The sequence below is a fragment of the Pteropus medius genome, unplaced genomic scaffold, assembly GCF_902729225.1.
Source record: "Pteropus medius unplaced genomic scaffold, Ma_sr-lr_union100, whole genome shotgun sequence".
Taxonomy (NCBI): Eukaryota; Metazoa; Chordata; class Mammalia; order Chiroptera; family Pteropodidae; genus Pteropus; species Pteropus medius.
Window position 1 is genome coordinate 6,825,636 of NW_024355206.1, and position 25,303 is coordinate 6,850,938.

The following is a 25,303-nucleotide window of genomic DNA, read 5'->3' on the forward strand; positions in this document are numbered from 1 at the left end:
AGGTTTGAAATTATGTAATTCGGCAAAAGCAGTTCTAAGAGAGAAGTTCATAACTATACAGGCCTACCTCAAGAAACTAGAAAATTCTCAAATAAACAATCTAAACTTATACCTCAAAGAACTAAAAAGAACAAAGCCCAAAGTGAGCAGAAGAGAGGGGGGTAAAAAAAGATCAGAAAGAAATAAATGAAATAGAGACTAAAAAAGAATAGAAAAGATCAATGAAACCAAGAACTGGTTCTCTGAAAAGATAAAATTGACAAACCTTTAGCAAAACTCATGAAGACAAAGAGAGCCCAAACAAATCTAATCATAAATGAAAGAAGTGACAACTAACATCACAGAAATACAAAGAATCACTAAAGAATACTATAAATGATAACATGCAAACAAATTCAACAATCTAGAAGAAATGGATAAACATCTAGAAGCATACAACCTTCCAAGGGTGAACCAGGAAAAAAAAAATCTAAACAGACTGATTACTAGCAGTGAAATTGAAGCAGTAATCAAAAAACTCTGAACAAACCCCGGACCACACGGCTTCACAAGTGAATTCTACCTGTTCTTCTTAAGCAAGTCAAAAAATCAAAGAAGAATGAATGCCTCCAAACTCATTCTACCGCTCAGTATTACTTCAGATACCAAAACCAAACAAAGACAGTACAAAAAAAATTACAGGCCAGTTTGATAAATATAAATTAAAAAAATATTAGCACACCAGGTTCGGCAATACATTAAAAGGATTATACCTCAAGACCAAATGGAATTTATCCCAGGATGCAAGGATGGTTCAACATCCATAAACCAATCAACATAATACAATAACAAAATGGAGGATAAAAATCATATGATCGCCTCAACAGATGCAGAAAAAACACTTGACAAAATTTAACATCCCATTATAAAAACTCTCAACAAAGTGGGCATAAAAGGAACATACCACAGCATAATAAAGGCTATATATGACAACTCCACAGCTAATATCACACTCAACGGTGAAAAGCTGAAAGCTTTTCCTCTTAGATCGGGAACAAGAGAAGGATGTCCACTTTCATCACTTCTATTCAACAGAGTATTGGAAGTTTATAGCAATCAGACAAGAAGTAAAAGGCATCCAAATCAGAGAGGGATAAGTAAAATTTTTATGTGCATGATACTGTGTATAAAGCCCTAAAGACTCCACCAAAAACTACCAGAATAAATGAATTCAGTAAAGTTATAGAATACAAAATAATATACACCAATAACAAATGATCAGAAGAAGAAATTAAGAAAACCAACTCATTTACAATCACATCAAAAAGCATAAGTACCTAGGAATAAATTTAATGAAAGTCGTGAAAGATCTGTACTCTGAAAACTGTAAGATACGGCAGAAAGATATTGTAGAAGATACAAATAAATGGAAGGATATACCACATTCATGGATTAAAAGGATATTTTTTAAATGTCTTTACTAACTACAAAAATAAACAGATTCAATGCAATTCCTACTAAAATGCCAATGGCAATCTTCTCAAAACTAGAAAAACTAATCCCAAACTTTTTAAGGAGCCACGAAAGACCCCAAACAAACAAAAAACTTCGAGAAAGAACAAAGTGGGAAATATCGTGCTCCCTGATTTCGATCTATAAAGCTATAATCAAAACAGTATGGTACTGGCAAAAAAAAAACAGGCAGGCAGATCAATGGAATAGAATAGAGAGCCCAGAAGAAATAAATCCTCACTTATAAGGTCAATTAGTCTACGACGAAGGAGGCAAGGATATACAACGGGGTAAAGACATGCTCTTCAATAAATAGTGCTGGGAAAAGTGGACAGATAACAAGAAAAATATGAAACTGAGTCACTTTCTTACACTACATACAAAAATAAGCTCAAAATAAATTAAAGATTTAAAGGTAAGACTTGAAACTATGAAACCCCTAGAAGAAAACACAGACAGTAAGCTCTTTGACATCAGTCTTAGCAATATCTTTTTGGATATGTCTACTCAGGCAAGGGCAATAAAAGCAAAAATAAACAAACGGGTCTATATCAAGATAAAAAGATTTTGCAAAGAGAAGGAAACCATCACAAAACAAAGAGACAATCTAATAAATGGGAGAAGATATCTGCCAATGATGCATCCAAGAAGGGGTTAATATCCAAACTATATAAGAAACTCATACAACTTAACCCCCAAAACACAATCTGATTTAAAACTGGGCAGAGGACCTGAACAGACATTTCTCCAAAGAAGACATGTAAATGACCAACGGACATGAAAAGATGCTCTACATCACTAATCATCAGGAAAATGCAAATCAAAACCACAATAAGATACCATGTCACAACTTTGAGAATGGCTATCATCAAAAAACTCAACAAAGAAATGCTGGAGAGAGAGTGGAGAAAAGTGAACCCTGGTTCACTGTTGATGGGACTGTCAACTGGTGTAGCATCTATGGATAAAAGACAAAGAGTCCTCAAAAAATTAAGAAAAGAGCTGCCGCTTTTTGGTATATATCCTAAGAAAACAAAAACATTAATTTGAAAAGATACATTCACCCTTATGTTCACTGCAGCATTATTTATAATAACCAAGTTATGGAAGCGACCGAGGTGTTCAATGATAGGTGGATAAAAATATGGTGCATATATACAATGGAATAGTGCTCAATAAAAAAAGAATAAAATTTTGTCATTTGCGACAACATGGATGGATCTAGAGGATATTAAGCTAAGTGTAGTAAGTCAGAGAAAGGCAAATACTGTATGATTTCACTTATATGTGGAATCAAAAAAAAATGAATAAACAAAATAAAACACAAACAGACCCACTGATGCTTGCCAAAGTGAAAAAGAATAAGGGATGGGTGAAAAGGAAAAACATTAAAATTTAAAAAATTTAAAAGAATCAAATTTAAAAAAATAACATCAGCTCAGATATTTTAAAAAAGCATTCAAGAAAACAATTAAAATATTAAACATAGTTCTAACGTGATAAATAAGAGGTTTAGAAAGACCTGCTTTTAAAACAAACCAAACTTGTCAGTATCTAAAGCCTGCTCCAGAAAATAACTCTTTCCCTGAACAACTCTCTTTAACTGTTCAGGGAATACTACTGCAATATTGTTACCTGGCTCAGAAGATTCTCACAAATTTTATCCAGATTGTGTCTATTTTAAAAATTTTAGAACTTTCTAAATTGCTTGACACTTAAATGTATTTAAACTTGTTCTTCACTTATCCCTTGTTTTATTTCAGCACATCTTGAAAAAAATTTACCATGGTGTTTAAAGGCATATGTTTTTTCAGGTCTGATCTTCCATCTAAATGTCTTGTGAGGATAGACAGTAAACAGATCTATCTCTACATTATCCGGCAGACTTAACCTCATGGTTTCAGGGAAGGAGAGACTTTAACTGCCAGTGTTTTCATGCACAAAGACAACAGATATAAAAATTCTAGCACACTAGTATAAAACTGGTATCTGAAAACCACAGCTGGAGAAGGCCTGTTAGAGCCAATTGTGAAGCTTCATCTGATGGACTCTTTCTCATTACAGCCTCATTCAGAGGCTGCAGCACCAGCTACCATTACGACTCTGGTTCTCCAAACTCTCACTTGTTGCCACGCAGCAATCAAGGCCAACATGTTAAAATCGAGCTAACCAGACACAACAAACACCCTTTCTTGGTTTAACAGTCTTTTAGGTGAACTGTCATCACAGAAACTCAAGACTCATGAAAGTATTTAAATCATCCAACACAGAATCCAAACTCTCAGAGATGGAATGGTCAAAAAAGATTTTTCAGTTCCATGCTCATCTGCAGCATCCCAAGTACCGTAGATGGATGTCAAGCCTCTGACTTAATGATTCCAGGGAACATATCTGGTTGGTAGATCTTAGACATCACTTGGTCAAACTGCATCATTTTCCATATACGAAAAACAGACTTCAGGAAGGTAAATGGCTAGCCTAAGGTCATATGTGTCTGTGGAACCATCTTACTTCTCAATTAATAAACCCCGGATAAAAACCGAAAAACTTATGATAGTCTGCAATGTGACAACCTATTAAAAGAACAATTGTTCATTAAACTCGTATGTTTACATTGTAGGTTGAAAATTCTGTCAATGTCTAGAAATTCTATGAACCTTAGAAGAAAAATTTTAATGAGTTCGAATTGATAATTCTAAGGGTTAAAAACAATCTAGAGCAATGGACAAGGGTAATTGGGCAAGGCCCCTACATGGTTCACAGTGATTCATGTCTAGAAGCCAATTCTGTACCACAGGTAAGATATTCACAAACATTGCTCATTTTGCAAGTAAAGAGGTCAATGTATTTGGAGCTCACTATTATTGCCACTCAACATGGCTAATGAAAGAGCTTATATCTTATTCCCCCAATTCAAATTTAAAAATTGGTAACAACAGAATTGTAAATGTAATTTACAATTGTACGTGCGTTATAATTTGAAAATCCACACTAAGAGGCCTAAAGAATGTACAATTGTTGACACCTGTAACTGGAGAAGAGGAGGTTGGCAATAAGAAAGGGGAACGCTGATACCTTTGCTCTGCATACTGCTGTACTGTATGCATCCTTTATAATAAGAATGTGTTTATGTACAGCTTAATTTATAATCTTTAAAAGCAAAAATAAAAACTGCAGCTTATTGAGAGGGATAAAAGAAAGCTAAGATAATACCCATGGCCTCAGAGAAAGAAAGACCCACTGACAAATTCTCTCTCTTGGGCTCTCCTTACCTTGCCCTGTCATTTTTTTTTTAAGAAAAACTTCATACAGACCACTACCCATCTGATAGCACATTCTTTTTTCAGACATATCACAATGCACATCATCAGATTACAACTTTCTTTGCCTTAAGGATATCTTCAACTACCACACAGCCCTTCCCAAATCCCCAAGTAGATAGAATTTGGCCTTTCAAAATATCAGCCACCCAAATAAGCCATCTCTTAACATACGCTACTAATACAAATGACATTCATAGACACACAGAAGTAGTTCAACACGTTTTTAAAGAAAAGTAACTTTTTTAAGTTGTCCAAATAGAGTCTTCTCCATGACAAAATTTGAAAATCTAGACGTGGCATGCTGGTAATTATTAAATTAGGACAAAACCTTAAAAGAACAGAGTTGTCTCTATGACCATATCTGAAAACCTGGAGATCATGTTTTAAAAGAAATCATAACAAAATCTTGAAAAAATAAATCTTAGCAAAACTACCACTCATTCAGAAAGCCAGGACCAGCTATCTAAACATAGTCTGCTGTACAGTTTGTCACAAAGACATAATGACATCGGAGTCCACATTCTCTGGCTTCTCACCTTTCCAAAGGCAGATGCTCCCGCACAGATGTGTGTGTAATTGAACTGCTTCTGAGTTGCCAGAATCAATGGTGTCAGCTCCTCTGAGAATAAAACACATCTGATAAATACATTTCAGAATATTTTTATATTAATATAGTCAAGAATAATTTAGACATTACATTTTTCTCACTGGAAAACCTCACCTGGAAGGAGGCCCTTGTATGCATCATGCTGAGCCACCAGAACTTTTGCAACGCCTGCTACTTTGCAGAGATCTTGTGCCACCTGTGAATAAAAGTTTTTAATTATCCATCTAAAAGAAAGATGCAAATAGAGCCACCAGTAGAAATATCAACAGAGCATAAAACTTTAATGGCCAACTGTAAAAACTGTTCTTATCAGAAAAAGGGTTACTCAGGACTAAAAAAAAAAATGTATTCTTTAACAAAGAAAATAGTGTGCCAATCGATCTTACTACAGATTGACAAAAATCCCTGCCTTGAAAAAAAAAGTATTATCGATAAAAAACCAATCTCACAAAGCTCTCTATTCAAATTGAGTGTAAATTGGGCTCCTTACCTTCCTCTCAATGCAAGCCAAGTACATCATTTCAGAAATGGTGATGATGAGGCCATGAGCAGGTTCTCTGTCTCTCACAATAACACAGCCAATACATTTCAGACTTAGGATTTCCCAAGGGTAAAGAACAGGACCTAACCGCACCAGTTTACAGGCCATGCATTTTATCTGGCAATAATAATTTCTACTGACATGAAAATTAGTGAATCTGGGCAAGACAGAAAATCTTTTATAACCGTCCATTGTCAACCACTGAGTTCCTGCCTATCTACATATATTTATCTACGATGAAGCAAAATACTTTCTATTTTATTTCCTCATTTTTCCTGTTTGGATCACAACAGGGTTCTAGAAAAGCTTTTTGACCACTCAGAATTCCTGTATATAGAAGGCAGTGAGGAATCCCTCTTTTTAAGCCTATTCCACGACAGTATGGCTGACTTCTGCTTTAGGAGAAACACAGCAATCATATTATGCTGATTCACTGATGAGCAGGCATGAAAGGCTGTAACTCAATGGACAGTCAAGTTGCAACAACATTCACTGGAGAAAGCGTGCAATGCAAAAGTACCTCTGCCGAACCAAGTATTCACTGGCAGACTATCTTGCATTATCAAAGCTATTTTTTTTTTTTTTTTTTACCAGCAAAAGCTTCTGGCACTACACAGAAGAGTCACTTGCTACCTACAATAAATAGCTACAGAAAACAGTGCAGAACTGAAATCTGCCTAGGCTATGAACAGTCTCTGTATACAGGCGCTGACTGTTTTTCTTTAAAGATTAGAATGGGACACGATAATAAAATTGTAACCGAAGAATGATTTGCTTTGATTTTTCTCAAAATAGTGTAAATAACATTTCAAATATTTTTCAGGTAATACTAGAATGATTATTTAAAATCACAGCAAAATAAACAATCAAACCTAGAACTTGTATATCTAAAAGCTAGGCGACCAAAAATGATAGCATAGCCATATCATCACACATTTTGGTTAGTATCAATCACATAAGATTCAGTAGTTGTTAGCAGATTTTAGAAAAAGAAATCCACATAATTTAACACCAAACCTGGTAGAATACGTTATTTTAAGATATCAATTTCACATAAGAAATTTGAAGGAACGCAAGCATCCTGAACCTCTTTATACCACATGCTGCCATTTAATAAAAACTAAGTGAAATTCTCTAAAAGGAAACATGCTCTCTCCAGATTTCTTCCTCTGAGGTCCAAGCCCCCAGTGACACACTTGACGACTCCTGTGTGGTGTGAGGGGGAAGTGGTGGCTCAAGCTGCATAAGCTTAACTGAAGCACGACTTCGACTGCACAGCCGCCCAGTGGGGCAGACCCTGCAACCCACGCTACGGCACTTTGCCAGCGGGTTCGTTTACAAAGCTGTCAACATCTTATTCCAACAACAACATAGAGGAAGAGCTTCTTTCTATACTGGCTGTAGTTTGGAAAGCATAGTAATAACCCCCATTGGAGTTCTTATACAAATTAAAAAGCAACATCCATGATACTTGGTCCAGATTTACCACTTTCAAGAATTAAAAGCAATTAGCAAGTATATTCATCAATACAAAAAAAGGAATTGGCTATTAACCTCTAAGGGGACTCAAATATTATCATTCTACTTGGTACCTGATGGCACATGATGGTGCCAGTGGAACTAAATCAAGTATTCTACCTCATTTCAAAAGATAAAATGCTTAGTGAGCAAACTTAGTTTTTTTTCACACATGGTAATGGTTGTGACGTTGGCCATTTAATGAGGATTAGAGCCCAGTTTGGGTTACAGTCCTCACCATAATTCTCTGTTGCCATCTTTCCCTGTCTCTTGATGGAGATTATATTTGCTATGATTGACCTTAAAAATTTCTCACCTTGTCACATTTGGTTCCAGCTATTAAGCAGGACACTTCACCTCCAAGACGTTTGGCTGCAGTGATGGTATTTAATGTAATGGGTGCTAGGGTATCATTTCCATGCTCGGCTATTACCAGGGTACTCTGAAATCGCAGCCATGAAGCCTAAAGAGAGGGAAAAAATGGAAAAGAATGTTGTCATACAAATAGTTTTCACTGTTAAGCACGTGTGCTTTAAAGAAAACTGTATACAAAACTCAGTTCCATAAATGGAATTATGAAATACTCAACAGCAAAATTGGGCTTTTGTGTCTATCACTCTATTACTAATATTCATGCCAAACGAGAACAGAAAATGCAAATTATTCTATTAGAAATTTTTAAAAATTATTTCAAAACTATTTTCCCACTAATCTACGTTCAATAAAAAACTATTAATATATATAAGTTCAAAATCCTTAAACTGAACATGTCAACATCAAACTAGGAATCAAACCACTACCAATTGCACTCACTTGCAGCAATGCTGCTAAAGAGCACAGTATGTCCAGAAATAATGGGTCTGGAATCATTACTCGAGTTGATTCCTACTGCTTCAGGCAAAATGCATTTCGAAATACCAAAACAACTGATAATGTAAATCTGTCTTTAAACCACAACACGCAACACAGCAATTTTGCTGGGGTTTTCAACTGTTCAAATATGCTTCCAAATTCAAAATGAAAGCTTGCAGACAGTATCTTAGAACCAAGTGATATCTACCCAGATCTATCGTAGACCATCAAGAGACCACCAGTCATCTAGAATGACTTCAAACACCAAGAACACAGAGATGAACGAGAACGGTCCCTGTATTCAAAAATGTCAAGGGAAATAAGACTTGTTCACATACAATTACAAGACAGAACAGTTTTCCAATTTACAAAGAGTTTTCCAATTTACAAAATGTTGGAGACTTCAGATCATGAAGTAATGAACCAAGAGAAAAAAAGGAAGTACATTTGGGTGTTCCTGCCGTGTGGAAAGATGAGGAAGTGCACCACAGGATGAGCAAAGAAGCCACTTTTGGAACCATCCTTCGGGGAGTGGCAATGAGGAATGAGAAGAGGAGGCAGTGATGATCACATGGCATGGCTGTGTGGCTTCAGATGTGGAGTGGGAGTGAAGAAGTGTAATACAAAATTTACCCAGAGCTGGAAATTTATAAGGAGAGTATGAATGAAGGGAAGGGACAGCACAGGACAATAATACTGGTTAACAATTTTACTTACAAAACACGTTTTTTTCCATTCACTGTATTGTAAATATCAATTGCTATTTTAATACCCTTCGCCTTTTTATGAGCATACCAGTTTAACCAGTCTCTTTAGTACTTGAGTTATTAATAATTTAATATTATAAACAATGCAAAGAGCACTCTCATAGCTAAATCTCTGCACTCATCCTCAACAGATGAGTTCCCTTCGTCTAGAAAGACCCATCTGATTAGAACCTGGCGACATTTTACTCTAGCTGCTCTCTGCTTCACAGAAGACTATGCCAGCTTCTGTTCAACCTTTAACGAAATCGGGACCCGTCCTCCCCTAAGCTTATCTCTACTGCTTCCACCCCAACCTTCTCCTAGGCCCTCTAATCACCTCCCCCCGGCCCCATCCTTCAGGACCACAATCCCAGACCTGGGGGCCAGAGACAGCAGTGGGTAGAAATGCTTGCAGAGCCACACCAACCTGAGGGCAGGAAGAGGAAGAGGACAGCATGACAGGATATGCCGGAGGAAGGGATTACTGCACTGGGTATCAGTGGGTGACACTTCTTGTCCTTTTCCTCCCTTTTTTATTTATTCAAAGGGAGCAAGGATGTGGAGAAAATGAGACTTTTGTTGTTGCCAAATCAAGTACCTGCTTGTATAACTTTTTCTTTTCTACAGTAAAAATGTGCCTTCTCATGGGAGGTGGTTAAGGTTAGAAATCTTTATGCACATCTAAGGGTTCTTCTCTTAGGACAAATTCCTAGAAGTGATGACTCAAGAGGTAGGCGTACTTTTGATACTTTTAATATTGACACAAACCATTCTCCAGAAAAGTTGTAGCAAATCACAAGAATTCATGATTCCTGGGATGGGTTTAAAGTTCTTAGAAGACAAATACCATGCCTATTCATTTTTGTGTCCCCAAAGTTTAATATAATGTTTTATTCCAATAAGTATCTATAGAATTATATGGTGCTTCTCTTTTTTAATCAGATGAACAGACTATCTTGTAAAGAAATTTCTAATTTAGGACTCCATGGCATAATTTATGATTTAAATCACACTTCGCGAGAATTGCCGGTAACAAACTATTTAGTACCAAATATATCAGACACCAAATTTTTGATAATGTTTCACACATCATTTACCCAAAAACTTATGAGATTTCCAGCAACATTTGGAGAATAAATCCAGGATCTGGTGGCAGAAGGCCTACATTTGCTGTAAATTATGGTTCTATCAACAGATAAATTATGTAGTTCTCCTAAGGAATCCTCAAGCTTTTAAAAACATGCTGGGGGACACTGTATTAAGCGTGTGTGTGCGTGTGTATAAAGTCTTATTTAAAACTCATAAAAACTCTATGATGTAGGTACTATTATACCCTGACTTTACAGATGAGGAAATTGGAGCTATATAGCTAGGAAGCAGAACCAGGTTAAAAGTCCAAGCCGCTGGACTTCAGAATTTGGGTTTTTAATTACCACTGACATCAAAGCAGCATCATTTTTATCTGTTTCATATATGGGTCATTCCTGTAAGATTCCACTTAGTAAATACTTTCCTGTCTTCCCCCAACACCGCCTCCGCCTCACCTGCCAAATAGCACTAATAAAAAGAAAAAGAAAAAGAAAAAGAAAGATATCAAAGGCTTCTTTTCTAGCTCTAAAAATTCTATAACCCTAAAATTCTGCTTTAAGTAGAAGAGGGGTATAGAATACCACTAAAGATTCAAAAAGTACAGGTCATTACTTAAAGGTTTTAAAGGTTTTAAAACAAGAGTCCCTGTTATTTATCTTTTGCTCTAATGCATCTTGTACTCTTTTATGGAGAAAAAAAGAGCCAAATTCTTAAACATTTGAAGATAACTATTAAAATAATAAGGTAACTACCCAGAAAAAAATCTCAATCTCTTCAAAATACTGTTATTTAAAGCAAGATTAATGTAGGCTGCTGTCGCCATAAATTCTTAGTCATCAATCTTATCTGGGTCTTCAAAACTACATGGCAATGTTACTATGATACACTTGCTGGCACTCTCTCTCTCCACGGCCACTATTTCAAATATCTCCTCCTGATGTTTCTTGAACTGCCAAAATAGTCTGTCCTCTGCTCTCAGAAGAGAACCTCACTTCCTACCTCACAATGAAAACTGAAGTGGCAGAAAGGACCTGCCTCCACTTCCCAATCTCCAACCCCCAAACCCCTTCCCTGCCCTGTCACACTGGAAGCAGCCTCAGGTCCTTCCTCTAGGGTCTACTCCCTTCATCTGGGCTCCCTCTCAAATTCAGTTAGACTTCTTCCTGTGGTCTCTTCTCAGCAATGTCTACAACCTCTCCCTTTTCCTGGCTCCATTGGGGGAAATATTTAAACAAGTCTGAGGCCCTCCCAATTTTAACGAATCCCAAAATTAAAACCCCACTACTCCACATTCCACTCCAGCTCTCCAGTTCCTCATCTCCCATTCACTCCTCAACTACAGCAAATGAAACATTATTCAGCGCGCACACACACACACGTTATCAGGCCATGAGATGACATGGAGAAACCTTAAATGCATATGAAGTGAAAGAAGGCTGAAAAGGGTACACACTGTACAGTTCCACCTATATGACATGCTGGCAGGGCAAAGCTACAGACAGAGTAAAGAGATCAGTAGCTGCCCACGGTTAGGGGGAGAGAGGGATGACGAGGCAGAGCACAGAGATTTTTAGGGCAGTGAAACTATTCTGTACACTATAATGATGGATATGTCATTGCACATTTGTCCAAACCCATAGAATGCAAAACACCAAGAGTGAAGCCTAATGTAAACTATGGACTTGGGGTGATAACAGTGTGTCTGTGTAGCTTTATCAATTTTAACAAATGTAGCACTCTGCTGAGGGATGCGGAAAGTGAAGAAGGCTGGGGAACATGGGAAGGCTGTGCACTGTCTGCTCAATTTTGCTGTGAACCTAAAACCGCTCCGAAAAATCGTGCATTTAAAAAAAACCTTGTTGCTTTAAAAACATCCTTTTAGTACTTTTACTCTGTACACTGAGCTATAAACAATTTTAAGACTCTACATCGGCCATTCTCCAAGATTGCTCGTCTGAACCACAGAAAACGATTTTTCTTAATTTTCCCCCAAATAAACATAGCTAGGAACACTCTAGACAGATAGGTGAGAAGTTAATTCATTACATACAGTGAATGCTTTAAGATTCCAAATGCTCGTTGTCCCTTTAAATTTTTCTTCCTTTTGTGTGTGCAGATGTGCAAGTTTACTGAGAAGTATTCTTGGGAACAGCATCCATGAAGCATCAAGAAAATAGGACTGGGTAGGAGAAGAAGTGGAACGCAGTCCAAAGAAAGATCTCGGCTGATGCACAAGGAGCCCTGAAGCTAGGATGGCCCTTCAGAGCTGTCTGGGACTGAAGCAAGGGGGCTGCAGATATTCCTTTTCACACCATGTCAGGACACTTTTTACTTACTCCAGGACAATTTTTTCTTAATTTCAAGGGCCCCTTCAGCGTGTTCCACCTTACCTTAGAATTCACATTAGACTTTATTTACTTTTTTTTTTTAAATAATCACACTAACATGCCTAATGCTTTCTTTTACCTGTTTCTAATTCAACCCTGGAAATAACACCATAATAAAAAAGAAAGATATAGATCTAAAAAGAACTCGTACAACAGGAACAGAATTAAAAGAATGATAAACGAGTGATTTAAAATAGACAAAACTTAAAAACGAAGTGCTATTTTATCTAAAGAAAATCGTTCACCGTATTATTATTTCATCACTCAATAACAACGGTTGTAAAGCACCCTAGTTTACAAAGTAATTTCACATATATCCATTCAAAGTTTCTCTAGTCCCCTAATTAATCATCTCTCCTTTACACGTTCTCCCAAAACCTGTACACCTGTTACAACGATCACATCTAAAATAATGTGTTCATTATCTGCCTTCCCCAGTCTATTCGCATCACATGGGCAGGGATTAGGTCTATCCCGTTCTCCACTGTGAACTCCTACCTACCTTTGTGCCGGGCACACAGCTGACACTCCATGTATGTTTGGCGACTAAATGAAAAGCTTCCCCCAAATGATCAAAAATGAAAAAGCAACTGTTTCTATCTCATTGGTAATCTAATGATCTAAGTGCTTATATGTGTACCTACCAAGGACAGTACATAAACTTATCAAATTACTAAAACGGCTATCCTATCAAGGTTTTAAAGAACGTACCTTAACAACTGACTAAATTCCACACAGTAAAATGGGAAAAGTGTTCTTTCACCTGCCAGCCACGTACCCTTATTTAAGGTGACTGGCCTTCACAAGATACAGGCATACCTTATTTTACTGTGCTTCGCCAATGTTGTGGTTTTTTACACACTGAAGGCAAGACACCCCACTCCCGGACACACACACGCACACACATATACACACACCAGCAAAGAGATCACAAGTGACTGTACTGCAGAAGTCTGGACTGGAACCTGTAGTGTCTCTGAGGTGCGCCTACAGTGAACTTCCTGAGGACTGGGTTCGAAGGGGTATCGAACTCTCTTCACCCTTTCAGAGCCAAACTTGAAAATAATTTCGATACGCTCCTATTCTACCACCTCACCTCACCTCTCCTCTCCTTCACTCACAGTAAACTGATTTTCACTTCCACTTAAACAGTGAATGCACCCTCTTCAAGGTCACCCACAACCTTGTTATAGCCAAGTCCAAGGAACACATTTTGGTCCTTCTCTTATTCAACCTTAACAGTTTCTGACACTGCTTGAACTTTTCAGTCTTCTAGACGCAACCAAGATTTCCTGCTCAGGAGTTCCTGCTGGGACTTCAACTGCATGTTTATGTAGTAAACTACACCACAGGTGTTAGAAGAATAAAAAAAAGTTGGACTCTAACCCCTTACTTTACCCTTACAAACCCACTCGAAACCTGAATAAGAATAATTTTAACCTACATCCCCCACCGGTGATCTTTGAAAAAACTAAGCAGGGTAAAATTAAAAAGCAGGAATAAAATCTTTTCAAGTTCTACCGAAAAAGATAACATATAATGAAAGTCGCCTATACCCATTTTAACATACATTTTGTAATAAAATATGTTATATGTCTGTACTTAAACTAAATAACTTACTTTAACCTCTTTAGTAATAAAATATGGTAGCTTTTAATTATTAGAAATATCATATGACGTTGATATTAAAAACACAATTTACTTCACTTTAAAAACAGACAAGACCCTTAGTAGACACACTGGCACGCAGCATAATTTTATGGAACTCACCTTATGCAATAAATCTTTTAGAGCCGCATTAAAATTGGCTCTCTTTCTTTCAAAAGAAATTAAAATCTGAATGCAAATTAGAGTTCAATCTCATTCATCAACACTAAACCACGGACTCTGAAAATGTCACGTTCCTTCATACTAGTTTCGTAGCTTCTGAATCATGATAGATGTGCCTTCTGTCTAGCAATGAACACAAGAATACTCGAACGACCTTGAAAAGTGCTGCTGCAATCTCCACATATTTCTTTGGCATTTTATTAGTCAGATTCATTTCAAATGCAAATGAACAAAATAATACTAATAATTCAGATTAATATCCCGGCAAGAATGTTAACTAATTGCAAATGCCTACTTATTTTCCTCTCAGTGTGTCCTCTGGCTCTTTACTGTAGATTTAAAATACCACCTTCATTAACAGATGATACTGAGGAGGCCAACGAAGATGAAGGACTTTGCTCAAGGGCACAAATAAGTCAAAACTAGAAATGGAAATTAGATACCAAATGCAAGTCATTTAACAAATTCTAATAGTTCAAGGTATCTCTTTTTTTTCCTATTAACTGTGGTAAAAAATACATAAAATTTACCATCTTAACCATTTTTAAGTGTAGAGGTGAGTAGTGTAAGCTATATTCACATTGTTTTGTTGACAGCTTAAGGTAACCTTTTCAATCACTTAATAGATTAACTTAAAACTGTTATTAAAAATATGGTTTCATGTAAATATCTTCCTAAATTTACTTATAGTTAGCTGCAGAACAATTTTTTTTCAGATTTCAAGAGTGGGATTTTCAAAGAAGCTATTTTGACTTTGAGACATCATAAATATAAGTTAAATGGAAACCAGAGTAAAGGAACTCCCACTTTAGAAATATAAGACAACTCGAACATCAAAAAACTTAAGAGTAATAATGGATAACCTACTAAATAAAATAAGGATCTATGAGCCATAAATAAATATATTAATAAACAAGAAGAGAATTTTCTTCCTTATAATAGAAGGTTAATAAGTGCAGAAGGAATGACAGACTTTGAAAAATCACCATTTTACATCACAGTAATCATTTCTCAGGCAAGAATCATCAACAGACAGATGGAAATCAGGGGAGAAACAGTAGTTACATAGTCTCAATGTCACCCCACAGATTAGTTAAATATCACAAGGGGAGAAGTAGTAACTTTATAATGGAGAAACTCAGTGAACACTTTAGACAATTAAAGTTAATATCAACAGTGAGATAAACCAACATTATAAGTCTCCTAACATGAAGCTCTAAGAACATAACATCGCTTCTGTGATACTCGTGTCATACATAGCCTGAATCTTTCTCTGGTGAGAAAACAGCAGACAAACCGAAATTGAGGGACGGTCAATAAAACAGAAGCCCTGTATGCTGCAAAAACGTCAATGCCATCAAAGCCAAAGAAAGGATGAGGAACTTTTCTAACAAAGATTAAATGCAAGGCATGATCCTGGACTATCTTAGACCAGAATAAGAACTGCTATGAACTATACTAAGACAACTGGCAACACCTGAATAATGTCTCTGCAGATGATCGTATCGTGTCACTGTTAAACTTGCTGATCTTGCTAATTATATTGTGGTTATGAGAGATGAACCTCCTTGTTCTTAGAAAATACACTGAATTATTTAGGAGTAAAGGGCATGTCTGCAACATAGTCTTAAATGGTTCAGAAAAATAATGAGTATATAAGAAGAGAGACAAAGCAAATGTGCCAAACCATTAATAGATGATGAAGCTCAGCAGAGTTTTGAGACTTCTTTGTACTATTCTCGAACCCTGTAAGCTTAAAATTTCACAAGTTAAAAAGTTACACATGTATATATTTATGAGTCCATTTTAAAAGTGTTCGGGCTATTTTCTATGCACTTGAATTTCCAATCTCTCAAAAGTTCTTACTGAGTTTAGAGCAGCTACTTTAATCTGACTTCGAATTTTAAAAATAAAGTCAAAGACTCTGGAAAACTACAATAAAGATTTGGAAATACTGTGTGCATATATTGGCAAACTGTGTTGATGATAAGTAAACTGATGACTCCAAATTTTTTTGTTAACTCTACAAAATAACTAACTCCTTAATTCTCCCCAGCACAATTATTTCACTGTGCCAGACTTCTAACTTGTCCACAAAACTACCTTCCAATTACTGCATCAACAGGTATTTTTCTGCAAGTCTGGCTCTGATACCTGCAATTTACCCAAATCCACGACTTTAACTTGTTTCTGTCTAGATCCTCTGAGGGGGAAAAAGTCTCCTGGGAGAAAAGACTGAGCAATGACCTGAAGGATGTGGGTTTGAACTTGGGAGGGGGTCGAGGGCAGGTTCGGGAACCCTTTTTTACGGAACCAGGAATCCATCAGAGCCTACAGACACCGAGAAAGATTGCCAGCTGCGTCTGAGGGAGAAAATGCCAGCGGTAAACGGGAAAAGCAGCGCGCACGCGCACTGCGTAGAGAAAGTACAGGCAGGAAAGTTTCCGAGCCCTTGGGCAACCGAGTTTCTCACTCAGCCGCGCTGCAAGTCAGAAAATCTACGCCCAGCACGTAAATTGTTCCCCGACTTGTCGCTCTCCACTGCCGCTGTCCCACAGCGTTCGGACAAGTCTGTGCTTTCCATCCGTCCTCCTCAGGGCGGGAGACGTGGCGAGCTCACGACCTGTCAGTAGCGAGAGCACAGAGCGCGCCCCGGCCGCAGCTGCCCGCCCCGCCCCCTCGCCCAGCAGGCGGACGGGGACCCGGGGAGCCCAGCGGGCGCCCCACTCCGCGCGCCCCTCGCCCGCGGCCCAAGCGACCAGCGCAAACGCTGAGCTCGCCCCGAAACGTCGGCTTCCGCGCCGAACGCGGGGACTCGCTGCGGGGAGACGGGCGACAGCGGGGCAGGTCCTCCCCCCGGGGTCACCGGGACCCCGCCGTCTGACCTCGGCCTCGAGCGGCCGCCGGACAAGGGCAGCCCCGCAACTCCGGGGTCGCGGCCGGGCCTGCGCGAGGGCCAGTCAGGCGGCCGGCCGCTGACCTTCTCCGAGACCGTCACTGGGACGGCGGGGTGACGCGGCACCGTCACTGGGCTCGGCCCCCACCGACTCACCGCCCGCCGGAGACGCTTCGGAGCCCCCGCTCGGAGCATGGTCTGTGCTCGCCGGAGCCTCGACAACCTTCGGCCTCACAGCAGCTGGACGCGGACACAGGTGCGCCGCCTCAGCCAGTCCCGGCAACGCTCGCGAGAGCCCTCGCGAGAGCTGACGTCCCGGGCGGGGAGCACGAGCTCGCGCTTCCCGTCTGCCCATTGGGCGGCCGCGCAGCCAATGGGGGCGGCGGAAAGTTAGGGGCCGGGCTTCGGAGTGGGGCAAAGGTGAGGCCGCTCTCGGCGTGGCTGGGAGGCGGCCCCCCGGCCTCGGCCCCGAGCCGATGACGTCACTGCCCTGGCTCCCAGCGCTGCGAAGTCCACCCGGCTCACTCCCAGCGGTCACAGACATCGACGCGGCACCCACGGTGTGCTAAGCACATTTTCCAAGTCCGGGGGATGTAAGACAACGGTACGTAGGATGTTGACTTCGCCAGCCTCTGGAGGAAACATCCAAGTAAACGTGTCATCCCTGTAACGGGAGGAGCGATCCACCGAACCGGTGACATGTGAGCCGGGTTCCAGAGGAAGGAAGCGCGTGGGCACAGGCAGGGAAGGACTGTGACGGGAAGGTGCAAAGACTAGAGGCAGGACTCTGCTGCCTGCAGAACGGCTGGAGACAGAGCTGGAGAAGCGGACAGAAGAGCGGATCGGGGGCCCCACCCTAGACCCCGTCTCTCCCCACCCTACGATCCCTGGGACGCCACCCACACGGGCCGCGAACTGTCCGATCTCTCCCGATCTCTGCGTCCACGTATCCACCTGCCTCCCCAGCATCTCCTCAGGATGTCCGAAAACACCCCAAACCCACATGTTCACAACTGCTCAGCCTTTCCTTCCGGATTTGCTTTTCCTTTCTCGGGGAATATTTTCCACCTCTACCCACATGCTCAAGCCAGAAACCTGGGGTCATAATTGACTCCTTTGTCGCCTATCCTAAGTTCTAGTGATTCCATTTCCCAAACAGGTCCCCAATCCGCCTGGGACTCCCCTCCCCAGTTTGGGTTGCTGGGGTCGCCTCCTTACTGTTCTCTCAGCCCCCAGCCTCCTATCCATTTCCCACTGCAACCCAAGGGTTCTTTCAAAAGGGTTAGCTGGTGATGTTACACTCCTGTAGAATACACTTCAGTGGCTCACCGCTGCTTTCAGGATAAAATGCAAACCCGTTAACACTCCTTACAAGCCCCGTGTGAGCTGATCCACAGGATAGGATTACTGCTCCTTTCTCTCCCCCAGCTGAAGAGGGAGAGAAGGCAGGCTTCTGCAAGTCAGAAGACAGTCCTAGGCAGAACCATGCCTTGCTGGCACCCTGACCTTGAACTTCGAGAAGTGTGAGAAAATATATTTGTTGTTCAAGCCACCTGATCTATGGTACTTATGGCAGCCCCAGCTGAGTTGAGTCTACTGTATTCCATTCTGTGACAATAGAAAGGCGCAAGGTACTGACACTCACCAGCAATGTGGGCAAATCTTAAGAGCATTATGCCACGTGAAAGCAGCGAGATACAAAAGACATAGATTCCATTTACATGGCAGTCTGTAAGAGGAAAAACTAGAGGGACATAAAGCAGACCAGTGGCTTCCAGGAGCTAGGGACGGATTTATGATTGCCCACGGTGGATGGGGGGAACAGAGAGTGACTGCTAATGGCCGTGGGCTTTCTTTGGGAGTAATGAAAATGTCTACAGTGGATTGTGGTGATGGTTGTACAACACCGAATACATTAAAAACCAGTGAACTGTACGCTTTAAATGTTAAATTGCGCAGTATGTAGATACACACACACATCCCATAAGGGATGTTATAGTAAGACCTCTCATTTATTATTTTTAAATACATCATTTAAGAAAGCCAGTCATTTCACTGTTCATGATTACAAAGATCTTGTAACACATCTTACACACCAACCTGGATCTGCCCTCGTTCCTGGACTCCATGAATGGGGACTGCTGTTTTGCATCTTAGCTTAACACGCTGAACACCCTTCAGTTCTTTCTGTTATCCGTCAATGTGGCTTGAATTCACTTTCTAAAGCTGCTCCAAAATTTCTGTGTAAGTGTTGTGGGGGCATAGTCTGGTCACATAGGAGGCTCGGGGATTTGTCCTGAAGCTGCATCTGCACAGCTGGCCCAAGTTTTCACTTAAAATTTGGAAGATGATGGAGATTGGACCCAAGGCTACTGCTTCTGGTTGGTTCTCTCCTCTGCTTCAACATGGGCCACGTAGAAATGGACCTATATTCTTAAAATCTGCTTTATATTTTCAAGGCTTGTCTGTGTTGTCAAGAAGAAGTTAGTTGGCAATAACATTCTGTCTTTCTAAATAGAGCACATGAAAATGGATCAAGCTCCTTGGCAGTGTCTGCCAACAGGACTTCTTTCTTCATACTAAAAATGCCTACAGATGATTTTAAGGTGCCGCCTTCAGATTCTGCTTTCAGCTTATCTGTTCCTCCCCACGTGTTGTCATTTGTTTGCAAATCACAACCGTGAAACCTCAAACATTTATGGGTTATGCCAACAGCTTCCCTTGATATTTCTAATAACCACAGCTCTTATTATTACCAGATGTTGAAATCTCAAATGATGACAGGGACAGACTTTAAGGGTAAGATTATTTGGGCAGGAGAAATTGATATGTTTATTCTGAGATACCAGTTGTCTGACCTGGGTTTGTATCCAGGTTTTTTCACTTTTAGCTGAGATGACTTAGACCAATTCCTTCATTTCACTGCTCCTCTGTGTCTTCATTGTCAGAATGCCGCGATGCCTTCCTTATAGGGTTTTGGTGACAAACAGGTGGGATGATATGTTGTATGTGTTGTCTACTGCTGTTAACAAATTACCCCCCAAAATTCAGCAGCTTGAAACATTTATTATCTCACTCCATTTCTGAGAGTTAGGAATCATGGTGTGGCTTGGCTGGGTGATTCTGGCTCAGACTGTCACAAGTTGCAGACTAGTGGCCAGAGGGGCACCATCTTGGGACTGAAGTGGGGCTGGAGGATTGCTTTCCAAGCGCACTCACGTGGCTGTTGGCAGGAGACCTATCCATATGGCTTCTCCCAAACAGTGATCAGAGAGACCGACCGAGGTAGAGGTACACCAAGACACACATCGCAGGCTTTTATACCCTAAACTTGGTAGTGATTATTTTCCAAAAGCGTTCTTTCAGACCTTGGCTGCCTCTATAGGTACACTAATAAATAAGGCTCCAGAGTCCAAAGTTCCTTATCTCTTCATGAAAGTGACTAAGGTGTGAGCTCTATTTGCCAAAGGCTCACCACTGTCAACTTTGTTAATGTCTAATATAAATACATTGTACGTACAATACACAAGGTGACCTTGAGTTTAATATTTTCTGCAATGCACTCTGACCTTCTCCCGCTTTGTCCCAATTCGTGAAATGTTACTCTCCTGATACTTTACTTGTGTTAAAATATTCATATTTCAGGCTCTTAGAGGAGACATGTATGATTCATGGGATTAATGGCAAAGGAACTTGCGTCCATTATCGAATTAACCTTGCATCTCACTAGCCTTCCGAATGCTGAAGGGAAGCTTGAGATTCACACATAAATATTGAAGTCTTATTCCGAGCTTAATAAAACATGCCTATCTTCCCAATATACTCACGCCCAGAAATGAACACCGAGGCAGCAGAGCCTGCGAGTGCCCGAGGACACTATCTGAAGTCCCGCCGGACGGCTGTTCTTCACGCTAGTGCCCCTGACCAGCCTTTTCAGAGCACTGAAGACTTTGTGGCTCGGGTGCTCTTTGCTGAGAGAAGATGACACCATCTCTGGCCTCACAGATTTAGTGAAAGACACTTGCCCCAGAGGCTGCTCCTCTATATGAAAAGGCAGGGTGATGTCCGTCTTAGTGCTTAGACAGGGGATTCCAACTGATCGCCATTAAGGAGTTCCTAAGAACTAAATCATCACCTGGCCCCCAAGCAACTCCACATTTAACCACACACACCATGAAACTATAAAGACAGCCTGGGGCCAGGCAGATGTCCCAGGCCTCCCTGGTCCCCCCGCTTTCAGGCTCATTCCTGCCTCTCTGCTCTGCTGCCGTGTGCCTGCTGCTGGATGCATGCTCCTCATTTCCAAGACTCGACCCCAGTGGTTCCCAATCTTCAGCCCAATATGAAGTTTTTTTGTGTTTTACAGCCAAATGAGAAACATGAGGGTGATGTCATGAGTTTTTCAGTAAGTCCAGTGGAAAGGACTCTTTATTCTGAAACCAGGTTTTTCTTTTTTGGTGTCAATGCGTTTCCTCTTACATGAAGTGATAATAGTTGTCGTTTGTTTGTTGTTTAACGCCCCATTTGGCTTCAGGGAACAGTGGCAGTCCCATGTGATGTCCCCGTTGTTTTTTCCTTGGTTCTTGAATCCAAAAGTCTGAGAACCACTGTCATATGAGACCAGTTCGATCTCCACCTCACTCTCGAGGCCTTCCCTGGTTATTCGGGGCTCCCTTTACCTTTCTTTTTTAAAAAATCAGTTTGGGTATTTTCTCTCTAAAGCGATAGTATATAGCGTACGACAATTGGTAAATTTTAAAACCTGGCCAGAAGAACCTCTATAGTCCTACTTCTCAGAGAAAATAAACAGTCTGAGAGACAGGCTTCTATTCTATTTTCTGAGTTTATCATTTAAGTTTTGAACTTGAATGCAGTTATTTTGTGTAAGCTGTCTGGTGACTTGAATCCTGTCTAGTTCATGGGGAATTTCCCCCCGTCTGTGCTTGGCCTCTGAGCCTCACCACACTTTGCCTCCTGTGGTTCCTGTGCTTTCCTGAGTCTGGACCCCCCTTCCTGTTCTGTGAGCATCAGGCGCCCTTGTGGCCTCGTCCGCCAGCCTGGCTCAGTCTCTTGCCCCTCGTAATGTTCAGTCAGTACTTGATGAACCTGCCAGCCTTTCGTCTCTTCTCTCCCCTGCTTTGTATGGCTGTGGGCACCAGGACTCAGCTAAATGAGATTCCTACAACAGTGAGAGCAGTGTTATTATTTTGTTCTGAAGGTCTTTACAAGCGTAAGGCATGTCTAAAGTGGCTATAAATAATTTATATTGTCCATAACTCAAGCGGATCAAAACAGACCTCATCACGGTGATGCGGCAAAATCTGGTACAAGCTGCTTTTCTGCTGCCTCCAAACCAATTACACATTCAGAGCAGATGAAAATCTGACTGGATTCCCTCCCGAATCGGATTAAGGCCCCCTCGGCAATCACATTGATCACAATCTGTGTATGATTAGACATTGGATAATCCCACTGGGCAAGAGCTGACAACCTAGATTCTATTATCTCATTTATTATCTATTTTTGGAACTTGCCAGTAGCTCTAGCCTCCAGAAGATGTTTTCCAGTGAAAGAGGAGCCTTTGTAGGTTCTTTTGAAAAATTGTTGCCTGATGGGCTTTGACTGGAGCCGAGCATTTGGTGTCATTTCTAATTCCTACTTTATTTCAAGGTGACGAATAGACGAAATAGGACACAAGTCTGTTAGTCCTTGTTATGAAAACAAAACAAAACAAAACAAAACACATATTTAACTTCTTACAGATGTGTGTTGGAAAGAATGAAAAACATCCTTCAAAACCTTTAAAAGATTATGACAATAACTTCACGAAGCGGCATCTTCACATTTGAGGATATATGACAAATCATTTTCCATTTGTTTTAGTATGACCAAAGCAAGCATGGGTAAAGTGGCTGTAACGGGCCCCAAAAGTCTCCAAACTTAAACCCACAACACATCCACACATCTATACAGGATGGGGGAGCTTATTACAATATTCAGTTTCCTGCTGGAGAAATAAATTGAAAAATAAGTATCACTGACGTACAAGTCAGGTGGAATTTGGTCGCTTACAGTTCCTTTTATCTGAATCCAGAAATACGTCTAAAGGGAAAAGCTGGGACTCGCGGAGCGGGACTGTCACCCCAACCCACGTGTAGTCTTCAGTGTCTTGAACAAGTATGTTACAAGTGAGTGGTATCCTGGACCCTTTTCCCCAGGATTACAAATGAAAATGTTCCCTTCACCTCATGGAAATGCTTGAGAGCAACTGACCACCGTCCGACCCCTCCCCCTACCAGCCGTCCTCCTGCCTGGACTCGGTCATCTACGTGTTTGTCTCTCCACAGCATGGCTCTGTCTGAGCCATTTCCCCTCTGAACGTCTTCAGCAGCACAGCAGGGTCACTCAGGTGCCCTCTGCCAAGACAAGTCCCTCAGATCAGCCAAGATTTCCCACAGTCTCATGCAAACTCCCCTCTCGGTCTCTGGCTCCTGCCGTCCCCTCCATGACAGTCCAGCCGCATGGACCTGCCTCGGGTGGTCACGAGGTCTGCGCCCTCTCTGTGACTTGGCTTGTGCCACTGTCTCCATTCATTCCTGCTCCAGCTTCTCCTGGCTGCTCACATTCCCCCAAAATGCACCTGACTCACACAATGCTCTCTGTCTGTGAGGCTGGCCATCTTTACCGCTCCTTCATTGCCTGGAAGAACCCTGCTCACCCTACAGGGCTGGGCCAGAAGCCGTGGGCTCCAGGAACTCTTCCAAGCACTCCGCTTGTCCCCCACCCCAGCGTTCCGGCCGGCTCTACAGCACGGACCTGAAGGCAGTGGTGGACAAAGCCGAACACCAAAGTGCCGAGGACAGATCTCAATGAGCAACAGCCACTGCAACGGGGAGAGAGTAAACTGAACTCGGCTTTGATCTGCACAGAGGTGACTGGGTGTTTTTAGGGAGGATGAGGGAATGGGGGTGGGTGGTAGAGGCTCAGTGGAGTAAGAGAAGTGAAGGGTTACAAAGAGCAGGGGAGTCGCTAATCATCGGAGGAATGCAAATTAAAGCCACAATGACATATGCCTCACACTTGTCAGAATGGCCATCGTCAGTAAATCAAAGAACAAGTGTTGGCGAGGACGTGGAGAAACGGGAACCCTCGTGCGCTGTTGGGATTGCAAATTGCTACAGCCACTACGGAAAACAATCTGGAGGTTTCTCAAAAAATTAAAAATGCATATACCTTTCGACCCAGCAATTGCACTTCTGGGTATTTATCCACAGAAAACCAAAACACTAATTCGTAAAGATCTATGTACTCCTATGTTCTCGAGTGCAGCTCTATTCACAATAGCCAAGATATGGAAACAACCTAAATGCCTATCAACAGACAACTGGATAAGAAGTTATGGTTCATATATACAGTGAAATATTACTCGGTCATTAAAAAAATGAAATCCTATCATTCTCAACGACATGGATGGACCTAGAGGTCATGATGCTGAGTGAGATAAGTCAGAGAAAGATAAATACCATGGTTTCACTTATATGCAGAATCTAGGGAACAAAAAGAACAAACTAATCAAAAACAGACTCACAAATATAGAGGACAATCGGGTGACGGCCGGAGGGGAGGGGGGGTCGAGGGGTTGGGAAAAGGGGGTAAAGGGCTAGAGAAATACAAATTAGTAATTGATAGATGGTCACAGGGATGGGGAGCATGGCGGAGGGAATGCAGTCAGCTCTAATGTAAGGGCCAGGTGGAGAGCTGGAGGAGAGAAAGAGCAATCAGGGAGATCATTTTATAAACTATATAAATGTCTAACCAATGTGCTGTATACTTGAAACTAACAGCAGCAGAGGAGGTGGTTCGTCTATGTGACACCATCTCCTACCCCCCTCCACAGAGCTGGGAGATAGGGCTCCACCTCCAGGTGCTGAGTGGACCAGACAGTGGGTTATGCTGGCAGCCCTGAGCGTTCTCAGGCAGGCACTTTAAGGCGGGGCGGGGGGGGGGCGTGTAGGGAGTCCCA

The 25,303-nt window shown here is 41.1% G+C and overlaps 1 protein-coding gene across 1 annotated transcript in view; it reads right to left on the reverse strand.

The window, feature by feature from the left end:
- Nucleotides 1-17,593, reverse strand: part of ETFA (electron transfer flavoprotein subunit alpha) — a 54,758-nt gene extending 37,165 nt beyond the window's left edge. The window contains exons 1-4 of the mRNA XM_039858376.1: nt 17,437-17,593; nt 7,797-7,943; nt 5,536-5,617; nt 5,351-5,433 (exon numbers count right to left, since the gene is read on the reverse strand). Coding sequence (XP_039714310.1) covers nt 5,351-5,433; nt 5,536-5,617; nt 7,797-7,943; nt 17,437-17,475 — 351 coding nt within the window. The 5' untranslated portion in view covers nt 17,476-17,593. The remainder of the gene's footprint in view (nt 1-5,350; nt 5,434-5,535; nt 5,618-7,796; nt 7,944-17,436) is intronic.
- Between the last annotated feature and the right edge of the window lie 7,710 nt (nt 17,594-25,303).